Source organism: Seriola dumerili, unplaced genomic scaffold, assembly GCF_002260705.1.
Source record: "Seriola dumerili isolate Sdu_G_001 unplaced genomic scaffold, Sdu_1.0 BDQW01000550.1, whole genome shotgun sequence".
NCBI lineage: Eukaryota > Metazoa > Chordata > Actinopteri > Carangiformes > Carangidae > Seriola > Seriola dumerili.
This window is the reverse complement of record NW_019174805.1, coordinates 2,169,824-2,188,745: the sequence shown is the minus strand read 5'-3', so window position 1 is coordinate 2,188,745 and position 18,922 is coordinate 2,169,824. Positions and strand designations below refer to the sequence as shown.

The window sequence follows — 18,922 nt, the reverse complement described above, 5'->3', positions numbered from 1 at the left end:
TTCCAAGTAAACCAAAACCCCAATCTGTAATTCATCTGTTTAAGTCCTGTACCAGTACTGGTCCCAATGGGAACCTCTCTCCAACCAAATTCCATTCAGAAATAATCTGTTTTAGTTCTGCATGAGTCCAGGTCCCAGTTTGTGCTGTTAACTACAAACACACCAAACTCCGTTCAGGAAATCATCTATTTGAGTTCTGCATCAGTATAATTCAAAATTTTTGGTTCACTCCAATAAAACCAAACTCCATTATAAAATCAATTATTTATTCTCCAGTATGTTTACGTTTAGCACCATTGTTTATCCCAGTATGTGCTGTTTATACCAATCACACCAAACTCCAGTCAGAAAATCACCTATTTTAGTTCAATACCACTTTAAATCCTAGTATGAGTTCTTTATTACAATTGCACATAACTCCAGTCAGGATATCATCTATTTGAGTTCTGCATCAGCATTAACTCCAATATGTTCGGTTCACTCCAATCACACCAAACTCAAGTCACAAAATCACCTATTTTAGTTAAATTCCACTTTAATAATAAAAAACCCAGTATGTGCTGTTTACTACAGTTGCACATAACTCCAGCATTAACTCCAATATGTTCGGTTCACTCCAATCACACCAAACTCAAGTCACAAAATCACCTATTTTAGTTCAATACCACTTTAATAAAAAACCCAGTATGTGCTGTTTACTACAATTGCACATAACTCCAGCATTAACTCCAATATGTTCGGTTCACTCCAATCACACCAAACTCCAGTCAGAAAATCACCTATTTTAGTTCAATTCCACTTTAATAATAAAAAACCCAGTACGTGCTGTTTACTACAGTTGCACATAACTCCATACAGTAAATCATCTATTTGGGTTTGGTACTAGAAGTGGTCCCAATACCTGCCATTCACTACAATCAGACCAGACTGTATTTGTTGTATCACGTGAGTCAAACTCCATTGAGAAAATCGTATATTAGGATTCAGTACCACCAGTAACCCCCTTCACCACAACCACACCAAACTCCATTTTGAAAATCATGTATTTAACTTTTCCTTCAGTGATTGCACCTTGTCATTACTACTTCATACACCTCAGTTACGTTCATTACATACGCAACACTTCGGCACATGACTGTTTTATTCGGCGCTGTTTGCGCAATTGTATTACAAGTTATTTAGTAGTTTAACCGTGTTCTCTGACTTTGAACGTCTCCAGTCAGTGAACCGAAGAAAGCGCCATTTTTAACGTATGTTTGAATGGAGTCTGGTCTGCTGTTATACACACTCATTCGAGGAACTGTTGAGTGTCTCGAGTGTTATCTCGTTAAATAACATTAAAGTAGTTAACCTAACTTCACTGACAACGTCCCTGCAGCACGGTAGGCCTGTTCCGGCCGCACTCACCGTACACTTCTAACGCTTTCTCCTCCATCTTCTTGGTCTTCAGGTCATTCCTGTTGTATGCGAGTCCAGAAAACTGTAAAATCTTAGTGACTGTTAACGATACAAGGCTGAAGGCTATTTCCATTTTTGGGAAAACGCCATATTAACAGAGACGAGATGTTGTGACTTTGACAGGAAAACAGACTGCAGTGACCGGACAGCAGCGCGGGAATTCAGCAGATCTCTACCTCCACGTGAAACCACGTCAACATCAGCCCGGTCTGTGTGACTGTGTAGAGATCAGCGGGTTTCATCGCAGCCAATGAGCGGCTCCGTGTGGCTTTCACTTCCTGTTTTGGTTTCAAGGAAAAGCTATCGATTAACTATCTTGACATAATTTAAAAACAGCTATGTGATCATAGATTGTAAATAAAAATGGACGTCAACGCCGGGTCTGGAAAATGAAGCCAATACGGAAGTGCCAGAACTTGCTTTCTATCGACTGACCATCGTGGTGACTCCATTGGTTGCAAAAACAAGTCCGATTGTATTGAAGTCTATGGGAAAATGAAGCTACTTGTCACTTGATTTGTTACCTCAGTAAACGTTTCGTGTTTATGGTCTGACTCGCTAGTTTCAAGTTTTCTTGATGTTTGTAGTTGTAAATCAACCTTTTGTAAACCTGTAAAATAAATCTGCAGGAGAAATTCAAGTTTGCGTATGTGAAACAATTGCACTTGTGTTGAAGAGATTTGTATTTGTTGACAGTCTGAATCAGAACTCCACAAATGATCAATGTTAAAGAAAGACACTGTAAAAGAAGAAATGGATTTGTCAACATCTGTGTTGTGATACAGAGAAAACAGTAAAACTCTGGTCAAAAGTTCCCACAGTGACACTGAAGTGACAAGGATCAAAATCTGTCCTTGTCAGTGTCTCACACTGGGAATCTTGCTCACTGAGTTTTACAGTTTTCTGCTCTTTATCTCTGCACACAGATGTCCACAAAGCATTTCTTCTTTCCCTGTGTCTTTGTTTAACCACCACTGATCATTAGTTCAGTTTTGATCCACACAGTCTCAACAAATACAAATCTCTTTGCCACAAGCACAATTTGTTTTCACATACACAAACTTGAATTTCTCATGCAGATTTATTTTCCAGGTTTTACAAAGTTTGATTTCCAACTACAAATATTGGAATTATTTGTAAACATCACTTTATAAGCTCAAAATTATTTTGAGCCTAATTTTGTCAAATCTGATTCCAATAAATGGGATGGACAAAATATTAGGAACACCTCTCAGTATAGGGTTAGTTTATATACAGTGGTGTCAAAGTGTGAGACCACTTTCCCATGTAGCCTCACATGTTGCTCCATAGCATCTCTACTATCGCTCAAAATAAAAAGAACATAGCTATTTGAAAATGCTGTTATTTTTTTAAATGTTTTATTTATTTTTGTCTTATTTATTAGCAAATATGGTCTTATTCATCTAGATTTTTTAACTGTTTTATTTAGTTTGTTTTATGTTACTGGTGTTGTTGTATTCTGTAAATTGTTACCAATGAAAATAAAAACATATTATATTCAGCAATTGCATTTACCCCATAAATTTGCAGCATCATGCAAAACAATACAAGTAAATAAATGTAAGAATACATTTACAAAATAAAATTAAATCAGTTTTGTTAAAAATTCAGTTTTCACAACTTTGAGGGTTTTTATTTATTTTATTTTAATGCTGTAACAGCGTTATTATGGACAACAGCACAGGGTCAGATAATCACATTAACCAAATACAAAAAAGAAAAGACTTATAAAACTTATAAAAACATAAATATGAAAATAACATGAATATAAAATATCTGACAATTACACTAAAATTCCTATTTAACTCAATTAAATTTCTCATGAATTTCAGTTTTATGTGATTTACCTTTTGGAATTGGTGATCAGTAAACCAACATCGTCATTCGATTGAGTTGACTTGTTTCTAGTGTTTCTCTACCGTTTTTCTATTGGTCAGCTTCAGTCAGCTGACAGGAGGGCACGTGACACGTGACCGAGCTGCTGTTTACAGGAAGAAATGTCCGAAGTAGTCTGATGGTCTCATGATACATCCATGTTCAGGTGTCGTCGCTCCTGTCGCTGAACTCACCTCACCCCCTCCAGCCCCCTGCATCCCGCCCTGCACCCCACCCCCCCCAGGCTGTTTAACAAACTGTCCGTTCAGCGCGTGAAGATGTTGGAGGCGGCTCAGCGGCGGGAGAGTGACTCCATAGAGGTGGGCTGTGATCCCGGAGAACCAGCACTGTGGAGAGATAGCGGACATCCACAAGGCTCAGCTCGCTCCTGGAGGCTCCCTGCTCGGCTGTCTCGGGGTCCGGGGGCGGCTGGTGGTGTGGGACCCGGCGGACAGAGAGGCTCCTCCGGCTGCGGTGGACGGCTGCTGCAGAGAGTGAGTCCGGCAGAGTAAATTAAATAGTAAAGTAATTAAGAATCATGAACATCATGTACTGAGGGTAAATATGACGCTTTGTGACGTATGTTTACATGGCTGGATTAACTTCCTGGTTGGCCCCAGAGCAGAGATCGGTTGTTGGGCCCCTTTTGACCCCCACCCTACATCAGTTTCATTATTTTCCCAGAAACAGCTACTCTATCTACCAATCAATTCCTCAATCAGCAGAAATTGATTAACACCAATTTTAATAATTTATTCGCTTCTTGAAAACGATTCTGAAATGTAAATATTTGCTTATTTTCCAATTTTTTTAATGGCGGTAAACGTAACATCTTGTATTCTAACTGTTGATAAAAAAACAAACAAACAAACTGCAATTTGTATTTGTGAACTTGTGCGTCAGTGATTAATGAGTTTATTTCTTACTGTTTTCTGTCACTTTATTTGAACAATTAGCTGATCATTAAAGAAAATAATCGTCAGGTGTATTGATAATGAAGGTAATTGTTGATTACAGCCTGACAGTATTTCTGTAACCTGAGGTTTTATGTAATTAATTACCTGAAAACATTAAAGCAATTTTATAAAACGCGTTACAACACACAACCAGACTTTTTTTATGTAGACTCAAATGATATGGAGCCAGTGTGGGTGTTTTCAGGCCCCTGGGCAGTTGGTTATCCAGCGTTGACTATGCACAATGCTTTGAGTTACTAAATCTGATAAATTGACATTGATTGATTTATCAGTTTTTATGTATTTATTTATTTTATTTCTTTAATTAAGATAAAGGAATTATACAAAATGAAAAGATATGAAGTGTAGTAAAAAACACTCTCAAAATAGAGAACTAATGTAAAAATGGATTTTATCCATGACCAGAAAGGTGTAGACTTAATCCATTAATGTTGTATTAACATATTTATATTTAATTGAATATTTGGATGCTCTCATTTTAAAGTTTGACGAGTGACTAATTTTACACCACACAGATGGAAAAATCCACACTATGTTAAAGAATTGGCTAAATTAGTTACATGACTCATAAAATTAACTATTTTAATATTGAATTTCAACTTTTCGTTTGTTTTGTTTTCTTCCTGTTTCTAGTTTTTCCTGGGAGGAAGTGATCGTCCACAGTCAAGGCGTCGGCAGCTTCAGATTCCTGGCCGTTGGATCTCAGTGTGACCTGAAGCTGCTGGAGGTGGAGGCAGAACGATCGGCCTCCATTTCTCTGCTGTGTGTCTCTGAGTGTCCTGCAGACCGGCTGCTGCAGACCGTCAGAGAGCAGGACCACAGTGAGTACCACAACCAGATCTCCGTCACCAGGACAGAGTCTGGTCGTAGTGATCTGAGACTGCACATATCTAATGCTTTAAAATTACAGTTATACATATTAATAATGTATAAATGTCTTTTATTTCCAGGTGTGAGTGAGCTGCAGTCGCTGCGTGTGTTGTCGTTCACTGCTGGCCGCTGCTGCGTGCTGCTGAACGCTGATTGGCTGCTGCAGCTGCAGTGGCAGCAGGTGGAGGAGGAGCTGCAGATATTATCCTGCTGCAGCCTCCAGCTGACTGACAGCAACAGACACACAGCTGTCCACCACTGTGTCTGCAGAGAAACCCTGTTCACCCTCAGCTCCACCGGACTCATATGTATCCTCCACTAGCAGATACAACTACTGCACTACTACTACTTCTATTACAACTACCACAACTACCACCACCACTGCTACTAAATTCTATTACTAGTGATAATAGTCATTAAACGAAGATAAATGGAACAAATTAGCTTAATTAGCTAAAAGCAAACCAAAGCAAAAACCTGAGATAAACTAAAAAGCTAAAGTAAAATGAAAACATAGCTAAACTTAACTAAACTTAACTTGAAGAAGCTAGGCTTAACTAAAGTAACTAAACCGAAGAACTAAACTAAGAAGTTAACAATATTAAATCAAACTTGGCTCAACTACATGAAACCAATATAAACTAAGAATTATGAATTAAACTTAACTAATTAAAACTACAATTAAATGAATTAATTAATTTAGCTAGCTAAACTCAATTCAACTAAACTTAACTAAATGTAAGTAGGCTAACTAAATGAAGCCAAAGGAAACTAAATAGCCTTACTGAAGCCAAGCTGAATCACACAAGGCTAAGCTAAACCAATAGAAAGAGCTTTAACAAAACTAGAATAAGGTACAAACAAAACAATCTTTTCTAATTTATGATTTCTAATTAATCTAATCTAAATCTGGACTAGCAGTGTTGCTAGGTGACGGGTAATTATTGTATTTGTATGATAAAGTACTGCGTTTTAAAAACAAAGCTGTGTGTAATCTATTCAATCTGGAACCAGCCTGATTATTAACCATTTGTTCATTATGTCAATTAGATAAAAAATAATAATTAATAATGGAAAACTGAGTATGCTAAGCTGAGCTAAAGCCATAGAAACAGAGCTAAACTAAGCTAGCAGTCAGCTAACCTCTAAGACTAAACTAGCTGTAACAAAACCTGCATGTTAACTTATATGGTAATTAAGTGGATGTTGTAAGGACGATGCATTATTTAATAATAGAGAACTGACCCTGGATCTGCCAGAAATGATCCAATAACTGAAGAAACACAGGCCTGGAGTTTGAGCACACTAAAGTAAACTTGGTGAACTACAGCACAAGCGTTTGGTAAAATTACAGACTCAGCTGAAGTGACATATGATCATTATGGAGTTAGCGCTGGTCTGAATGTCCCAGCAGCCTTTTCTTTAACCCTTCCCTCCAGCTGTGTGTGACATCACTGACGGCAGGCTGCTGGCCAGCGTGGACCTCCCTGTCTACCTGAGCTCTGGACCGGCAGAGGACGACGTTGTCTCCTCCTCTTCTTCGCCCTCCTTCTCCTCATCTTCCTCCTTCTGCCACCTCCAGGTGTCAGCTGATCTCAGCACAGCCGTAGCCGTCACCGAGTCTCACACTGCTGTGGGCGTCGACCTCAACCACTACTTTAGGTGAAGCAGCATCATCCTTCACATGACACAAAATCAAAACGGGTCACAGCACCTACACACAACTCAACCCCCTAACATTAACAGTATCAGCATCCCCTATGCATTCTGGGTAAACCTCCAACATCCAAAATGATCCCATAAATCTGCCTTATAAAGATTTCATTTCATAAAAACTGTGAGAATTTATCAACTTAAATGGCGGAGGAGCAGATAACAACCTGCATTTCTTTGCAAAGTAATTCATCTTAATTAGCATCCTGTAATCTAGACAGACATGGATTCATATTAACCTCTATATTTATTTATTTATTTGTTTTTTTGAAAGGGACAACACATGTTAATGAACATCAGTACAAAATACACAATGTGAAGATGCCGGATTGTAGCAGAAATGCAAATTTACATCCGCTGTCCCCAGGCAGGTCACATGAAACAAAACGTCACAATGCAGATACACAAAATAAAAACCTGTTCAAAAGTTTCTATCTAACGTTGAAGTGGCTAAAGCAGAACAGAGAAGATTAGATTAAATCTAAGACGGTTTGGGGAGTTTTCCTTCAAGCTCTTGTACATCGTCACGGATGTACGATAAACTTCACGAGTGAATCTTTTTCTTTTGTTATTGTTTTTTTTAATCAAATTTTCTCATGTTAATTAAAACCTCAAACACTCAGGAAACATTGTCAGAATGAGGATTCAAGTCCTGTGGGAACAGTGGAGTCTGCCCACTGAACACATTTGATCCTGATTGGAGGGAGACATGGCCGACTGCCTGTTCGTCCGCTCTGCCAAACTCATCTCGGCCCACCGGTCTGATGTGAACTGGAAGAACAGGCTCATCAGATCAGCTGATCACTGAGCCGCCGCCGCCGTCCACTGTGACTCTGCTGCGAGTTAATTATGTTCGGCACCAGACAGAGACCGACTTCGCTCTGCTGTGAGATCACACAAAAACAAAAATTATCACTTAGATTGATATTTCTGTCTTCCAGGATGTTCCCAGACCACCTGCTCTGTGCTGCCCCCCCTGCTCGGCCCCCCCTCCGGCCCCAGAACCTAAGAGACCAGGACAGCGTGTCGAGCTCGGGCTGCAGCCTCGCCGCCCTCGGATCGACCTTCAGTGTCGACCGGTAAACCAGACTTCACTTTTATAGATTATACACTAAGAGAAAACCGGCTCTACAAGATCCTGTGTTTAAGTTCACAGATGAGAAATGAAAATAGATATAAATAAGTTATTTCCCAGAAACTCTGAGAACTCTATAACTAAGATAAATATAACTTTGACCTTCAGGTGGTATTGGAGAAAAGTCAGCTGATCACCTAAGTTATTCAAATTGATCCTCCAGGGACCTTGAATAAATGTCACAAATTTTGTTGTTGCTGGAGGAAAAGTCAAAGGATCAAGAACTAAATTTGATCTCAGTCAAAGATCAGCTCGTAGAGAGGGACAGTGCACGTTAGGGAACATCAGGATGAAATCCACAACGTAAACACGCTGGGAATAAAACAAACACAGAGAGAATGGCAGTCTGACATGGAGCTCTCTAGTTCATGAACGAACCAATTCATTTTATCTTTCAGACTCTCCTGTAAGAACCCAGATTCATCAAAATTAGTTGTTTGAATTAATTAGTTCTGAACTTTTCTTGATTGACCTCTGACCTTTAATCCTGAACTCTCTCCTCTAACTTCACCTCTAGCTCATGGGAAGCTCGTCTGGCCTCCATGTACAGCAGAGCCCAGCAGACTCCAGCCTCCTCCTCCACCTCCTCCTCATCCTCCTCCTCCTCCTCCTCCTCCTCCTCCTCCTCCCCCTCCCAGTCTGCAAGGACATCCTGGTCCTCCTCCCTCCCTCACCTGGAGTCCCACCAGGCTCCATCCTTGGCCCACAGCAGAGTCCCTTGCGGCGGGGCGACCGTCGCTTTCTCCGTCCCCAAGTCGTCCGCTCCATCCCTGCTCACGGTCTCCGAGTTCTCTGCCCTCCTGACCTTCGTCTCCCCTGGCAACGCACAGACCACAGTGGCCTCGTGGGATTTGGAGTCCGGGAGCGTGAGCTACCACCAGGCGGAGGGCGCGGCGGCTCCGGTTCAGCGCTGTGGAGAGAGGCAGCACAGGCTGCTGCTGAAGAGTAAGTCAGAACAAATATTCTTTCACAGTTTAACACTTTGCAAACAAACACGTTTCCCTCATTATTTAAAGGTGAAACTGAACGTGGATGCATCTGAAATGTTTGGTTGTAATTCCTCATTGTGTAGAAATACTGTGTGTGCAGCACCTCAGGGGTCACAGGTCAGAGTGGAGACGGGAAGTTGATTTTAACTTTGTTTTCTCTTCCACATAATTATTTCCACCTGGTGGTTTGTTTACAACTAATTGGATCATGTGACTGCTCATGTCTCTGTCTCCCTGCTGGACTCTGCATCAATGACCCTTGGATCAGAATGTTCCTTTAACGACCCAGACTTCCACAACCAGACTCAAATATTGGGCCGGCATGAAAGAAAGAAACAAAACAAAAGATAATTGTCTTTCCGCTGCACAGGAATAAAGCTTTACTGATTATTTTACACTGTGCAGAAATGTAAGAAACAACTGAAGTAAACAAACAGTAGAGACGCAATTAGTTTTTTAATCAATTCACCAAAACAAGAAAAGGCATCGACCATGACCTCTGTGTCTGTCTGTCCGTCCAGAGGCCGGTGTGTTCCAGGTCTTGTTCTCGGTTTCCCAGCAGGACTTGCTCAGCAGGTTGATGTTGTTCGGCAGCGCGGCGACAGTGGACGCAGTGTGTCACCTGAACAGCTGGGGGCGCTGCTCCATCCCTATCCACGCCCTGCAGGTGGGAGAACGACACGTCGCCACATCCGCTCCGCCGCTGCAGCGCCACGTAGCGTTGTACATCGTCACGTTTGTGTCGTTTTTAAAGCTGGTTTGTGTCGTTTCAGGCCGGACTGAAGAACCGGCAGCTGGACACGGTGGATTTCTACCTGAAGAGCAAAGAAAACGTCCTGAACCCGTCGACAGGGTTCAGTGCTGCCGATCCGCCGGCAGCCTCCGCTCTCACAGACAGTACGAACACTCTGTTGTTTTTACATCACAGTTATTTAAGAGATTATCTTCCTTTTTAAATGCTTGTGTTGTATTTTTCGTTCACACATTCACATGCAAATTATAGAGATAGCAGCTTTAATTGTTAATTTTGTGTGTGTGTGTGTGTGTGTGTGTGTGTGTGTGTGTGTGTGTGTGTGTGTGTGTGTGTGTGTGTGTGTGTGTGTGTGTGTGTGTGCAGGTGTCCAGGAGCTGTGTCCAGCGTTGGACCTGCTGTGTTCAGCCGTCAGAGACTCGAACAGTGAAGCTCAGAGCCGACAGTTCTCAGAGCAGCTGCTCAACATCACCATGAACTTCGTCAACACACAGATCCGCTCTGTGCTGACCAACGCACGCAGTACGACAACACACACACACACACACACACACACGCCTCAGTCCTCAGCTGTAGTTGGTCCAGTTTGAAGCCGTGGTCTGTTGTGTCTGCAGATGAGGATGCAGGCGTGCGGAGCTGCGTGGACGTTCTGGATCGGTACATCACCGAACTGAGGACCTACATGAAGAGGTTTCCCTGGCCTGCGGGGGGCGACACCTCCAGCATCGACTCTGCTGCTCCTGCTCAGGAGGAGGCGCAGGAGGACGAGTGGGAGCAGCTGCCCACAGAGGTGACACTCAAACTCAGTCACATCACTCACAGGAAAATGCCCATATGTGTCCCCTCATGTTTCCCAACTGTGTGTGTGTGTGTGTGTGTCTTTTCACACTTTTGTCTACAGGAAGTGGTCCGCCAATCCATCCTGACCAATCAGATCCCCAGAGCTCAGGCCGTCCTGAGGAGGCGGAGCCGCCCGGAGCAGCGTCTGTCGGCTCTGAGGATGGAGGGTCTGCGGCAGGTGTTCTCCCGCCTGCAGCAGCGAGACCTGCAGACCGCCAGCACCCTGCTCACCAACATGGTCAGAGCTCGTCACTGCAGGGAACAATCCGCCAATCAAAACTCCTTTTATCCTTTAATTTCACACATGCACATCTAAAGGCTAACGCTGGTATGCTAACATGTTGAAGGAGCAGCTCAACATCTTAGGGAACAAGCAAAGAGTCTGTGTCACTGGTCCAGACCAGGAAGTCACCATCAGTGTTTAAAACACTTAAAACACTTCAGAGTGTTTAAAGAGTGAGGGGTACATACAGTGACACAACTACAGACAAGTAGACACATTTCAGTCTGTAAATAAAAACAATCAGTAAAGGGAGGTATAAGCAGAATAAGTACCTGGAAAGATAATATTTCGTTCTCTAATGGCACTTGGATAAAAACTGGTCAGGAATCTGGACGTGTGAGTTTTTAAGGACCTGTAGCGTCTTCCAGAGAACAGCCGGGGGAGAAGGTGGTGACCTGGACGAGATGAGTCGAATACAGTTCTGTAAATGTCCTCAGTGATGGTGACCGAGTGCCAGTGATTTGTTGTGCTAATATCATGACTGTCTGAGGATGTGACACTGATTCTGCTTCCTGTTTACCTCCCCTGAGGCGTTCCCTCAACAAACAGTATACATGATAGAATAATAACTTTAGCTAAAACAGCTGATTAAAAGCTAATTAAAGTCAAATTAACAGCAGCTTTTTGTTGTTTTTGGTCAAAGAGGAAACTGTAGTTGTTTGTCTGTTTTCAGGGTTTCAGTGTGAAGAAGCAGCTGCACAGTTTCAGTCTTTACACCGATGACAAGGACCTCAGGGAGTTTGTGGTGAGTTTGGCGTCTTACAGTGAAAATAACCGCTACGATCTTCTTCCTGCCTGACGGCGTCTGTCTTTAATACAGTATTTATTAAAGTAATGTCTCTGACACGTCTCCAGAACATTTGCTTTTTCAGTGAGTTTCAGTTTGTAAGTTCTCGCGCAGCTAAAAGCGTCTGGTGCATTGGATCAAAAACTCTTAACTTGAAAAGAAAGCCAAAGACCACAGTGGCATCATGGGATTTGGAGTCCAGGAGTGTCCATCTCCTCCAGCGGAGAACTTCACATTTTTCTGAGCGTTTGTTCCAGTTGATAAACTCGACACTCCCCAGTGAAGCTCACCTGGCGGCGGCGCTCTGCCCTTTATCTTAACTAGTCTTTGTGGGCTGTCTCTGATTGGCTGCTTGTCCAGGTGGAGGAGCTGTCGAGGCGGAGTTATTTCCCCGAGGAGGAGATGCAGAGTGTGGCCTTCATAAGGGAGATGGAGAGGCTGGGATCGCTGCCTGCGTCCCGCTGCCCAGGAAGTCCCACAGCGCACAGGTAACGACGCTGACACCTGTATGAACATGTGAGTCTTTGTGCTCCTGGTAGAAATGACCCCCCCCCCCTTCTTCTGTCCAGGCTCGTTCAGATGTCTCAAAGGGAGACGGGAGCTGGTGAGGAGGTGCTGGAGGAGCTGGTGGGACAGAGGAGGTCTGACCAGGAGGGGGGGCTCTGGAGGAACCTCAGATTGGACTGGGTGAGGAACTGGGACCAGAACTGCCAGACCGCCGTCCTCCTGTCCAGACTGCAGCACTCAGGTAGAAACACCACACCCCCAAAACCAGAACAGGACGAGGGTCCCGCCGTGATTTTAAAACCTCTCTGTTCTCCTGGTTAGAGCTGAGCTCCTGTGACTCGGCGGTGTTGTGGCGTTACCTGACCGCCCTCCACGACCAGCGCCGGGTGGTCAGCTGGATCCAGAACCAGGAGACCAGCGACGCCTCCCTGTGGCCGGAGTTAGCCCCAGAGGTGGTCAACAGCAACACGCTCTGCAGCTCCTACATGAGGGAGAAGATCCTGGACCTGCTGGCCAGGTACGGCAGCTGGACGTCACTGTTCTGGGGTTTGGAAGTGAAGTTTGTGAGCTGCCTCTTCTTGCTGTTTGGAGCCTCGACAAACAAAGATTCCTGGTTTTTAAGAACTTTAAATAAGAGGTGATGATCTGGGTTGAAGCCTGACGTACTTCCTGTTTCCCTCCTCTGGGTCTGTGTCTGTATCTCCCTCCAGGAGAGGCCTGTTCATCCCTGAGGAGCTGGCAGACCTGGAGCAGCTGCTGTGGAGGCTGGCTCAGGGGGGAGGGGTGATGGCTTCAGCTCCTCCCGTCCCTCAGTACCGCTCCTCCCTCGGCCTCGACCTCCACGGCCTCTTCATCACCTTCTGTCTGGAGCACGGCCTCCAGTACCTGCTCTACACCTACCTGGAGCACTACAGGTGTGTGTGTGGTATATATTCCAGTTACAGCTTCTCAGTTTGTTGGAAATTGTCAGTCAGTAAGTTAATTAGCTGCGTCTCTTCTCCACAGACTGACGCCCAGGAACTGCCCCCTCCTGACCAATCAGAGCCTGTCTGAGAGTCAGCCCTGGTTTGAGATGCTGGTGAAGATTCAGGAGATCACCAGAGACCTGTCAGGTACCTGACGGCCGCAGCATCGGCTCCTGCAGTCGGCTAAACTAAACTAAACTAAACTAAACTAAACTCAACTCAACTCAACTCAACTCAACTCAACTCAACTCAACTCAACTCAACTCAACTCAACTAAACTAAACTAAAGCTAAACTACACTACAGCTAAACTAAACTAAACTACACTACACTACAGCTAAACTAAACTAAACTAAACTAAACTACACTACAGCTAAACTAAACTAAACTAAACTAAACTACACTACAGCTAAACTAAACTCAACTAAACTAAACTAAACTAAACTAAACTAAACTACACTACACTACAGCTAATCTAAACTAAACTAAACTAAACTAAACTAAACTACACTACAGCTAAACTAAACTAAACTACAACTAAACTAAACTAAACTACAGCTAAACTAAACTCAACTCAACTAAACTAAACTAAACTAAACTAAACTAAACTAAACTACACTACAGCTAAACTAAACTAAACTAAACTAAACTACACTACAGCTAAACTAAACTAAACTACAACTAAACTAAACTAAACTACAGCTAAACTAAACTCAACTCAACTAAACTAAACTAAACTAAACTAAACTAAACTAAACTACACTACAGCTAAACTAAACTAAACTAAACTAAACTAAACTAAACTACACTACAGCTAAACTAAACTAAACTAAACTAAACTAAACTACACTACAGCTAAACTAAACTAAACTAAACTACACTACAGCTAAACTAAACTAAACTAAACTAAACTAAACTAAACTAAACTACAGCTAAAAGCCTATTAACTAACTATGTCTAGCTAATCGTATTGTGATTAATTGCCGTGTTTGACTATTTGAATCAGAATTTATTGATCCTCGGGGAAATGTAAAAATAGAGAATAAAAAGTAATATTATAAAGATGAAATATAAGCATAAAATGTAAAAATATACTTATACTACGATATATGACTACTATATATATAAAAGGAATAAGTGATAGTTAAAATATTCTATATAAATATAAGATGCAGTTGAAAATTGCACTTGTCTGAAGCAACATTCAGCTCAGAGAATAGAAGTATTGAAAGGATTGAACTCCCTCCTTTATAATAACTTATAATAAAACAACATTTATTAAAACAACATCAAATCATTTAGTTCCTTTAATGAAACAAGATCTCAAACCTTCTCTGGTTCCTCAAATGTGAACTGAATATCTCTGATGGTCTGATGACGTCTCCTCATTATTTTGTTTTATTTAAATCATAGATTGAGGATTTGAAAAAGGAATTAATAGATTCATTAATAATAAAAATAATATTTAATTGCAGCCTTAGTTCAAGGATTTTTTTTTTAACCTAAATTTCATTTGGTTAAGTTGATTTAGTTCATTTTTTACTTTGTCTTTTTAAGTTTAATTCACTTCATCTCAGTTTCATTAGACGTTGGTTTGTGTCTTCTGACCGTCTCTGTGTCTGTGTGCTGGTCCAGACCCGGCACTGGTCTTCCAGGCCAGTCTAACCAGCGCTCAGGTGCTGTTGCCAGGCAGCCAGGCGTCGCTCAGCAGTCTGCTGTTAGAGGGTCACAGTCTCCTCGCTCTGGCTGCCATCATGTTCGTCCCCGGAGGAATCGACCAGGTAAACACACAAACCCTGATCCCCTCTGTTCCACTGACCAACATCCACATTAACTCGAAAGGTAAAAAACTCAGATATTTAATTCAGGAACATATTAAAAGTTGGAGGAGATTAATGTTTTCAAAATAAAAGTATATTATAGTTACTAATATTCTGCATTTTTTTGGATCTGGAGGAAAATCACATCGTTTGATTAATAGAAACGAGGTTTTAAATCAAATTACAAATCAAAGGAAAAGCTGAAGAAATAAGTGTTTGATGTTTAATGAATGTTATGAGACTGATTCAGAAATATAGATTTTTTTATTTCACACTCGTCTTCTTCTTTATCAAAACCTGGCACTCGCATTACCCACAATGCACCTCGACCACAGACAGTGATCAGCAGCGTGTGAGATCCTTTGATTTCTTCACGGTCGAGAGTTTTTGATCCTACAGCCTGGATCAGTAAGACCTCCCACAGCTTTTACTGCGTCGCCCCCGGTTACTCACAGATAACGGAGAGAATAAATGACTCCCTCTTCGCAGGTGGTGGCTCAGGGTGAACGGTCAGGAAGGTCAGAACGAACCGTCGACCCTCAGCTCCTGAAGATGGCGCTGGCCCCCCACTCCAAGCTGAAGGCCGCCCTGTTCCCCGCCGGGCCCCGAGGACACAGCCCTTCCTCCGACGTCTCCGTCTACCACCTCCTGCAGGTGCGCTCACACCTGAACCGTACCTGTAGTCGCTCGTTAGCATTGTAATCGTCCTGCTCGTTACAGCGGGTCGCGTGTGTCACAGTGAGGCTGAAAACACAGGAAGTAACTGTACCTGGTGTGTTTTCCAGTCGCTCCACCCTCTGGACCCGTCCAGGCTGTTCGGCTGGCAGGTGGCAAACTCCCTCAACTCCACAGGTGAGTTCCAGGGGCCAGCTGCACAAAACACCTTAAGTTTCCTACTTAAGTCTGACACTTAGGGTTGATTTTCTCCTCGGCTGAGGGAGTTACTTGAAGGTGTTGCACAGAATAACTTAAAAGGTTTCCTTAGTTAAGAAAAAAGGTTAAGGCATTTGCAGGGATTTCACAGTGGGGGTCTTTCTCCACAGAGACGTCGGAGCTGCCTCATTTCTCCAGCCCTCACCTGGTCAACAGGTTCGCTCTGGTGGAGAACCTGGACTTCCTGTACTACCTCCGTCACGGCCGACCGTCCTTCGCCTACGCCACCTTCCTTGTCCAGCAGCTGAGCGGCTGCAGTGACGTGACGCCGCTGTGAGTGTGACGCACCAAACTACAGCTGTTCAGTACGGAAGAGGATTAGGGCCACGTGAAAAAAACTTTTTTAGATTTCTGAGATTAATCTCGGAATTCTGAGATTAAAGTAAAAATTCTGAGATTAAAGTAAAAATTCTGAGATTAAAGTTGGAAGTAATTTTTTTTTCACATGTGGCCCTGCTGCTCTTCCGTAGTTCAGGAAACATGAAAGAAGAAACGCTGTAATGTGTGTGTGTGTGTTTCAGCGTGCAGCACACCTGGCAGCAGGTGTACAGATTGGCCCTGCAGTGCTTCAACGTGCCGGCGGTGGCGTCTGCGGCCGTTTGTTTCTGCGAGCTGCTGGGAGTCTGTAGCCTGAAGCTGAGAGTCGACATCAGAGCCATGAACACCGTCCTGCAGCACCAGAACCTCCACAACACACACTCTGCCCCAACACAACATCTACACTCTCTGGGTAAACACAACACACACACTCTGCTGCAACACAACACACACACTCTGCTGCAACACAACACACACACTCTGCTGCAACACAACACACACACTCTTGGTAAACACAGTGATTTGTCTTGTTTCAGTGTCTAAAGGAGTGAAGCTGGCGGAGGCGGAGCCTGGAGCAGCGGAGGAGCTGATTGGCTACCTGGAGGCTGCAGTGACAGACAGTCTGGAGCAGAAGGGCATCAGCAGGTTCGAACCCTGATGTCGTAATACGTCACTTCCTGTGACTGTTGGTGGCAGAACAAAATGAACATGTGTGTCATTGTTGATATTGGATTCTTGGTTTTGTGTGTGTGTGTGTGTGTGTGTGTGTGTGTGTGTGTGTGTGTGTGTGTGTGTGTGTGTGTGTGTGTGTGTGTGTGTGTGTGTGTGTGTGTGTGTGTGTGTGCATCAGGTCATCCTATGAGGCGGCTCAGGAGTGGGCGTTGCCTGTTCAGTTCTGTCAGCTCCACGGTCTGAAGCTCAGCTCTGTTTACCCCGCCCACTGCGCCAGTGACGGACAGTTCATCCACTTCCTGTTGTTTGTCCAACTGCACAACTTCCCGCCCCAGCAGGTGAACACACACACACACACACACACACACACCTGCCCAACATCCTGACATTAAAGCTCTGTGAGATTAGTTGACGCAGTCGGGTGAATGACCATATTTGGATCTTCCTGCAGGTGAGGTCACTGGTGGCTCAGTTCAGCCCCGCCCTCCAGGCCCACCTGAGTCTGGCGTTCCAGGACCTGCAGGTGTACAGTCAGAGGAGGAGCTGTGGCTCCCAGGAGCAGGAGCAGGCTCTGAGCTCAGAGACGGCCCCCGGGTGTCCGGAGCACCCCAGGGAGCTGTTCCAGGTCCTCCTGCAGAGCCAGGAGGAGGCGGCACCCTGCAGGTACCTGCTGCAGGTAGCTCTGGTGCAGCGCTGCCCGACCCTGGCTGTGCTCGCCGCCTGTCAACAGGTGAACAGACCGTTTTATTTTATAAAACTTAAATTCAGCTCATGTGTTTCGTGCCACTGACAGACCTGTTTGATCGACAGGGGGCGGAGCTGCTTCCCTCCCTGTGTGTGTGGGTGTTGACCTCCGTCGATGACGTCACAGCGAGGGAAGCCACCTCCCACCTGGTGGTAGCCCCCCAGCACCACGACTGGACGCTGCACGACCTGTCAATCATCTGGAGGACGCTGCTGGGGCGGGGCTGCATCAGGCCCCTCCTACGAGGCTTCGAGCTCTTCCAGAGGGTAAAAACACGAGAAACAGACGTCTGGCGGCCACAAAACACCCTTAAGTCTTTAAGCGTTTCCCCTGTAAGTATTTAAGGTTTTCTTCGAGCTGTATCATTAGTCTTATTCTTTCAGGGAATCACTAGAGAAGTCAAATTATTGCATCAAAACATACAGATTGAAGAAGGATGACTGAATAGACGGTCTGCGATTACGTCTTTAATGTCGTACTGACCGACTCCACGCATACACGAACTATGACGGTAAGTGCTAATGCTAGTAGAAACCATCTCCATGGAACAGTATTAGAATATTATCGCTGTAGTGTGACCTTAATCACAGCTGTATAAGTGACTTACCTTGAGCACCTCTTAAGAGCATCTCAACACTCTTAGTGACTCTCGGCGTACGAGGAGAAATTAAGACCTCAAGTGTCGATGTTAATAAGAAAACCTGGTGATTGATTGAGCGATAAAATAGGAGTCTGATAATTAATGAACGTGAATGAAATCAGTGCTGCAGTGTGCCTGCTGTTTCCGTGTGTCAGGACTTGCCTCGTCGGTGTGGTGACTCGCAGCGGAGTGTTGAGCTGTTGCTTACCCACAGGAACTTTCTCCGTGACCGAGCCAAAGCCAAGCTGCTGGACTTCCAGAGGCACGCTCATCAACTGCTGAGTCACCAAATATCACAGGAGAACTTTACACCGTTGTCGTTTAGTGAGTGGCTTGGTTAGTGTGATCCAGAGTCTCCAGTGATGAGGACAGGCAGTTCATGGACATCCTGGACTCTGGAAGGACGTAACCAGGAGTTCATTCTTGATCTGATTCTTCTTTTCTGTGCCGATCCTAGTGAGAACGGGCGGTCCGGTTCCCAATCTGACGGCCTCCTGCAGTGGTGGAGCAAGCAGGCTCCGTGCTGATCTCACCATTGCTTGCAGCGCTCTTCCTCCAGTACACCTCCACCGCCTCCTGCAGCTTCAGCTGGCCGGGCGTCGACAAGCTCCTCAAACTCCCAAG

At 44.0% G+C, this 18,922-nt stretch overlaps 1 protein-coding gene across 1 annotated transcript in view; it reads left to right on the top strand.

Annotated features, from left to right (window-relative positions):
* Positions 1-3,632: 3,632 nt before the first annotated feature.
* spg11 (SPG11, spatacsin vesicle trafficking associated) overlaps positions 3,633-18,922 on the top strand; it is a 29,235-nt gene continuing 13,945 nt past the window's right edge. The window contains 27 exon segments of the mRNA XM_022764555.1: positions 3,633-3,677; positions 3,679-3,848; positions 4,965-5,152; positions 5,282-5,509; positions 6,641-6,863; positions 7,856-7,993; positions 8,567-8,994; positions 9,560-9,705; positions 9,812-9,935; positions 10,156-10,311; positions 10,404-10,579; positions 10,691-10,867; positions 11,586-11,657; positions 12,060-12,187; positions 12,269-12,447; positions 12,528-12,723; positions 12,917-13,120; positions 13,212-13,318; positions 14,806-14,951; positions 15,480-15,644; positions 15,776-15,842; positions 16,034-16,196; positions 16,445-16,653; positions 16,778-16,886; positions 17,092-17,251; positions 17,365-17,643; positions 17,724-17,924. Coding sequence (XP_022620276.1) covers positions 3,633-3,677; positions 3,679-3,848; positions 4,965-5,152; positions 5,282-5,509; positions 6,641-6,863; positions 7,856-7,993; positions 8,567-8,994; positions 9,560-9,705; positions 9,812-9,935; positions 10,156-10,311; positions 10,404-10,579; positions 10,691-10,867; positions 11,586-11,657; positions 12,060-12,187; positions 12,269-12,447; positions 12,528-12,723; positions 12,917-13,120; positions 13,212-13,318; positions 14,806-14,951; positions 15,480-15,644; positions 15,776-15,842; positions 16,034-16,196; positions 16,445-16,653; positions 16,778-16,886; positions 17,092-17,251; positions 17,365-17,643; positions 17,724-17,924 — 4,584 coding nt within the window.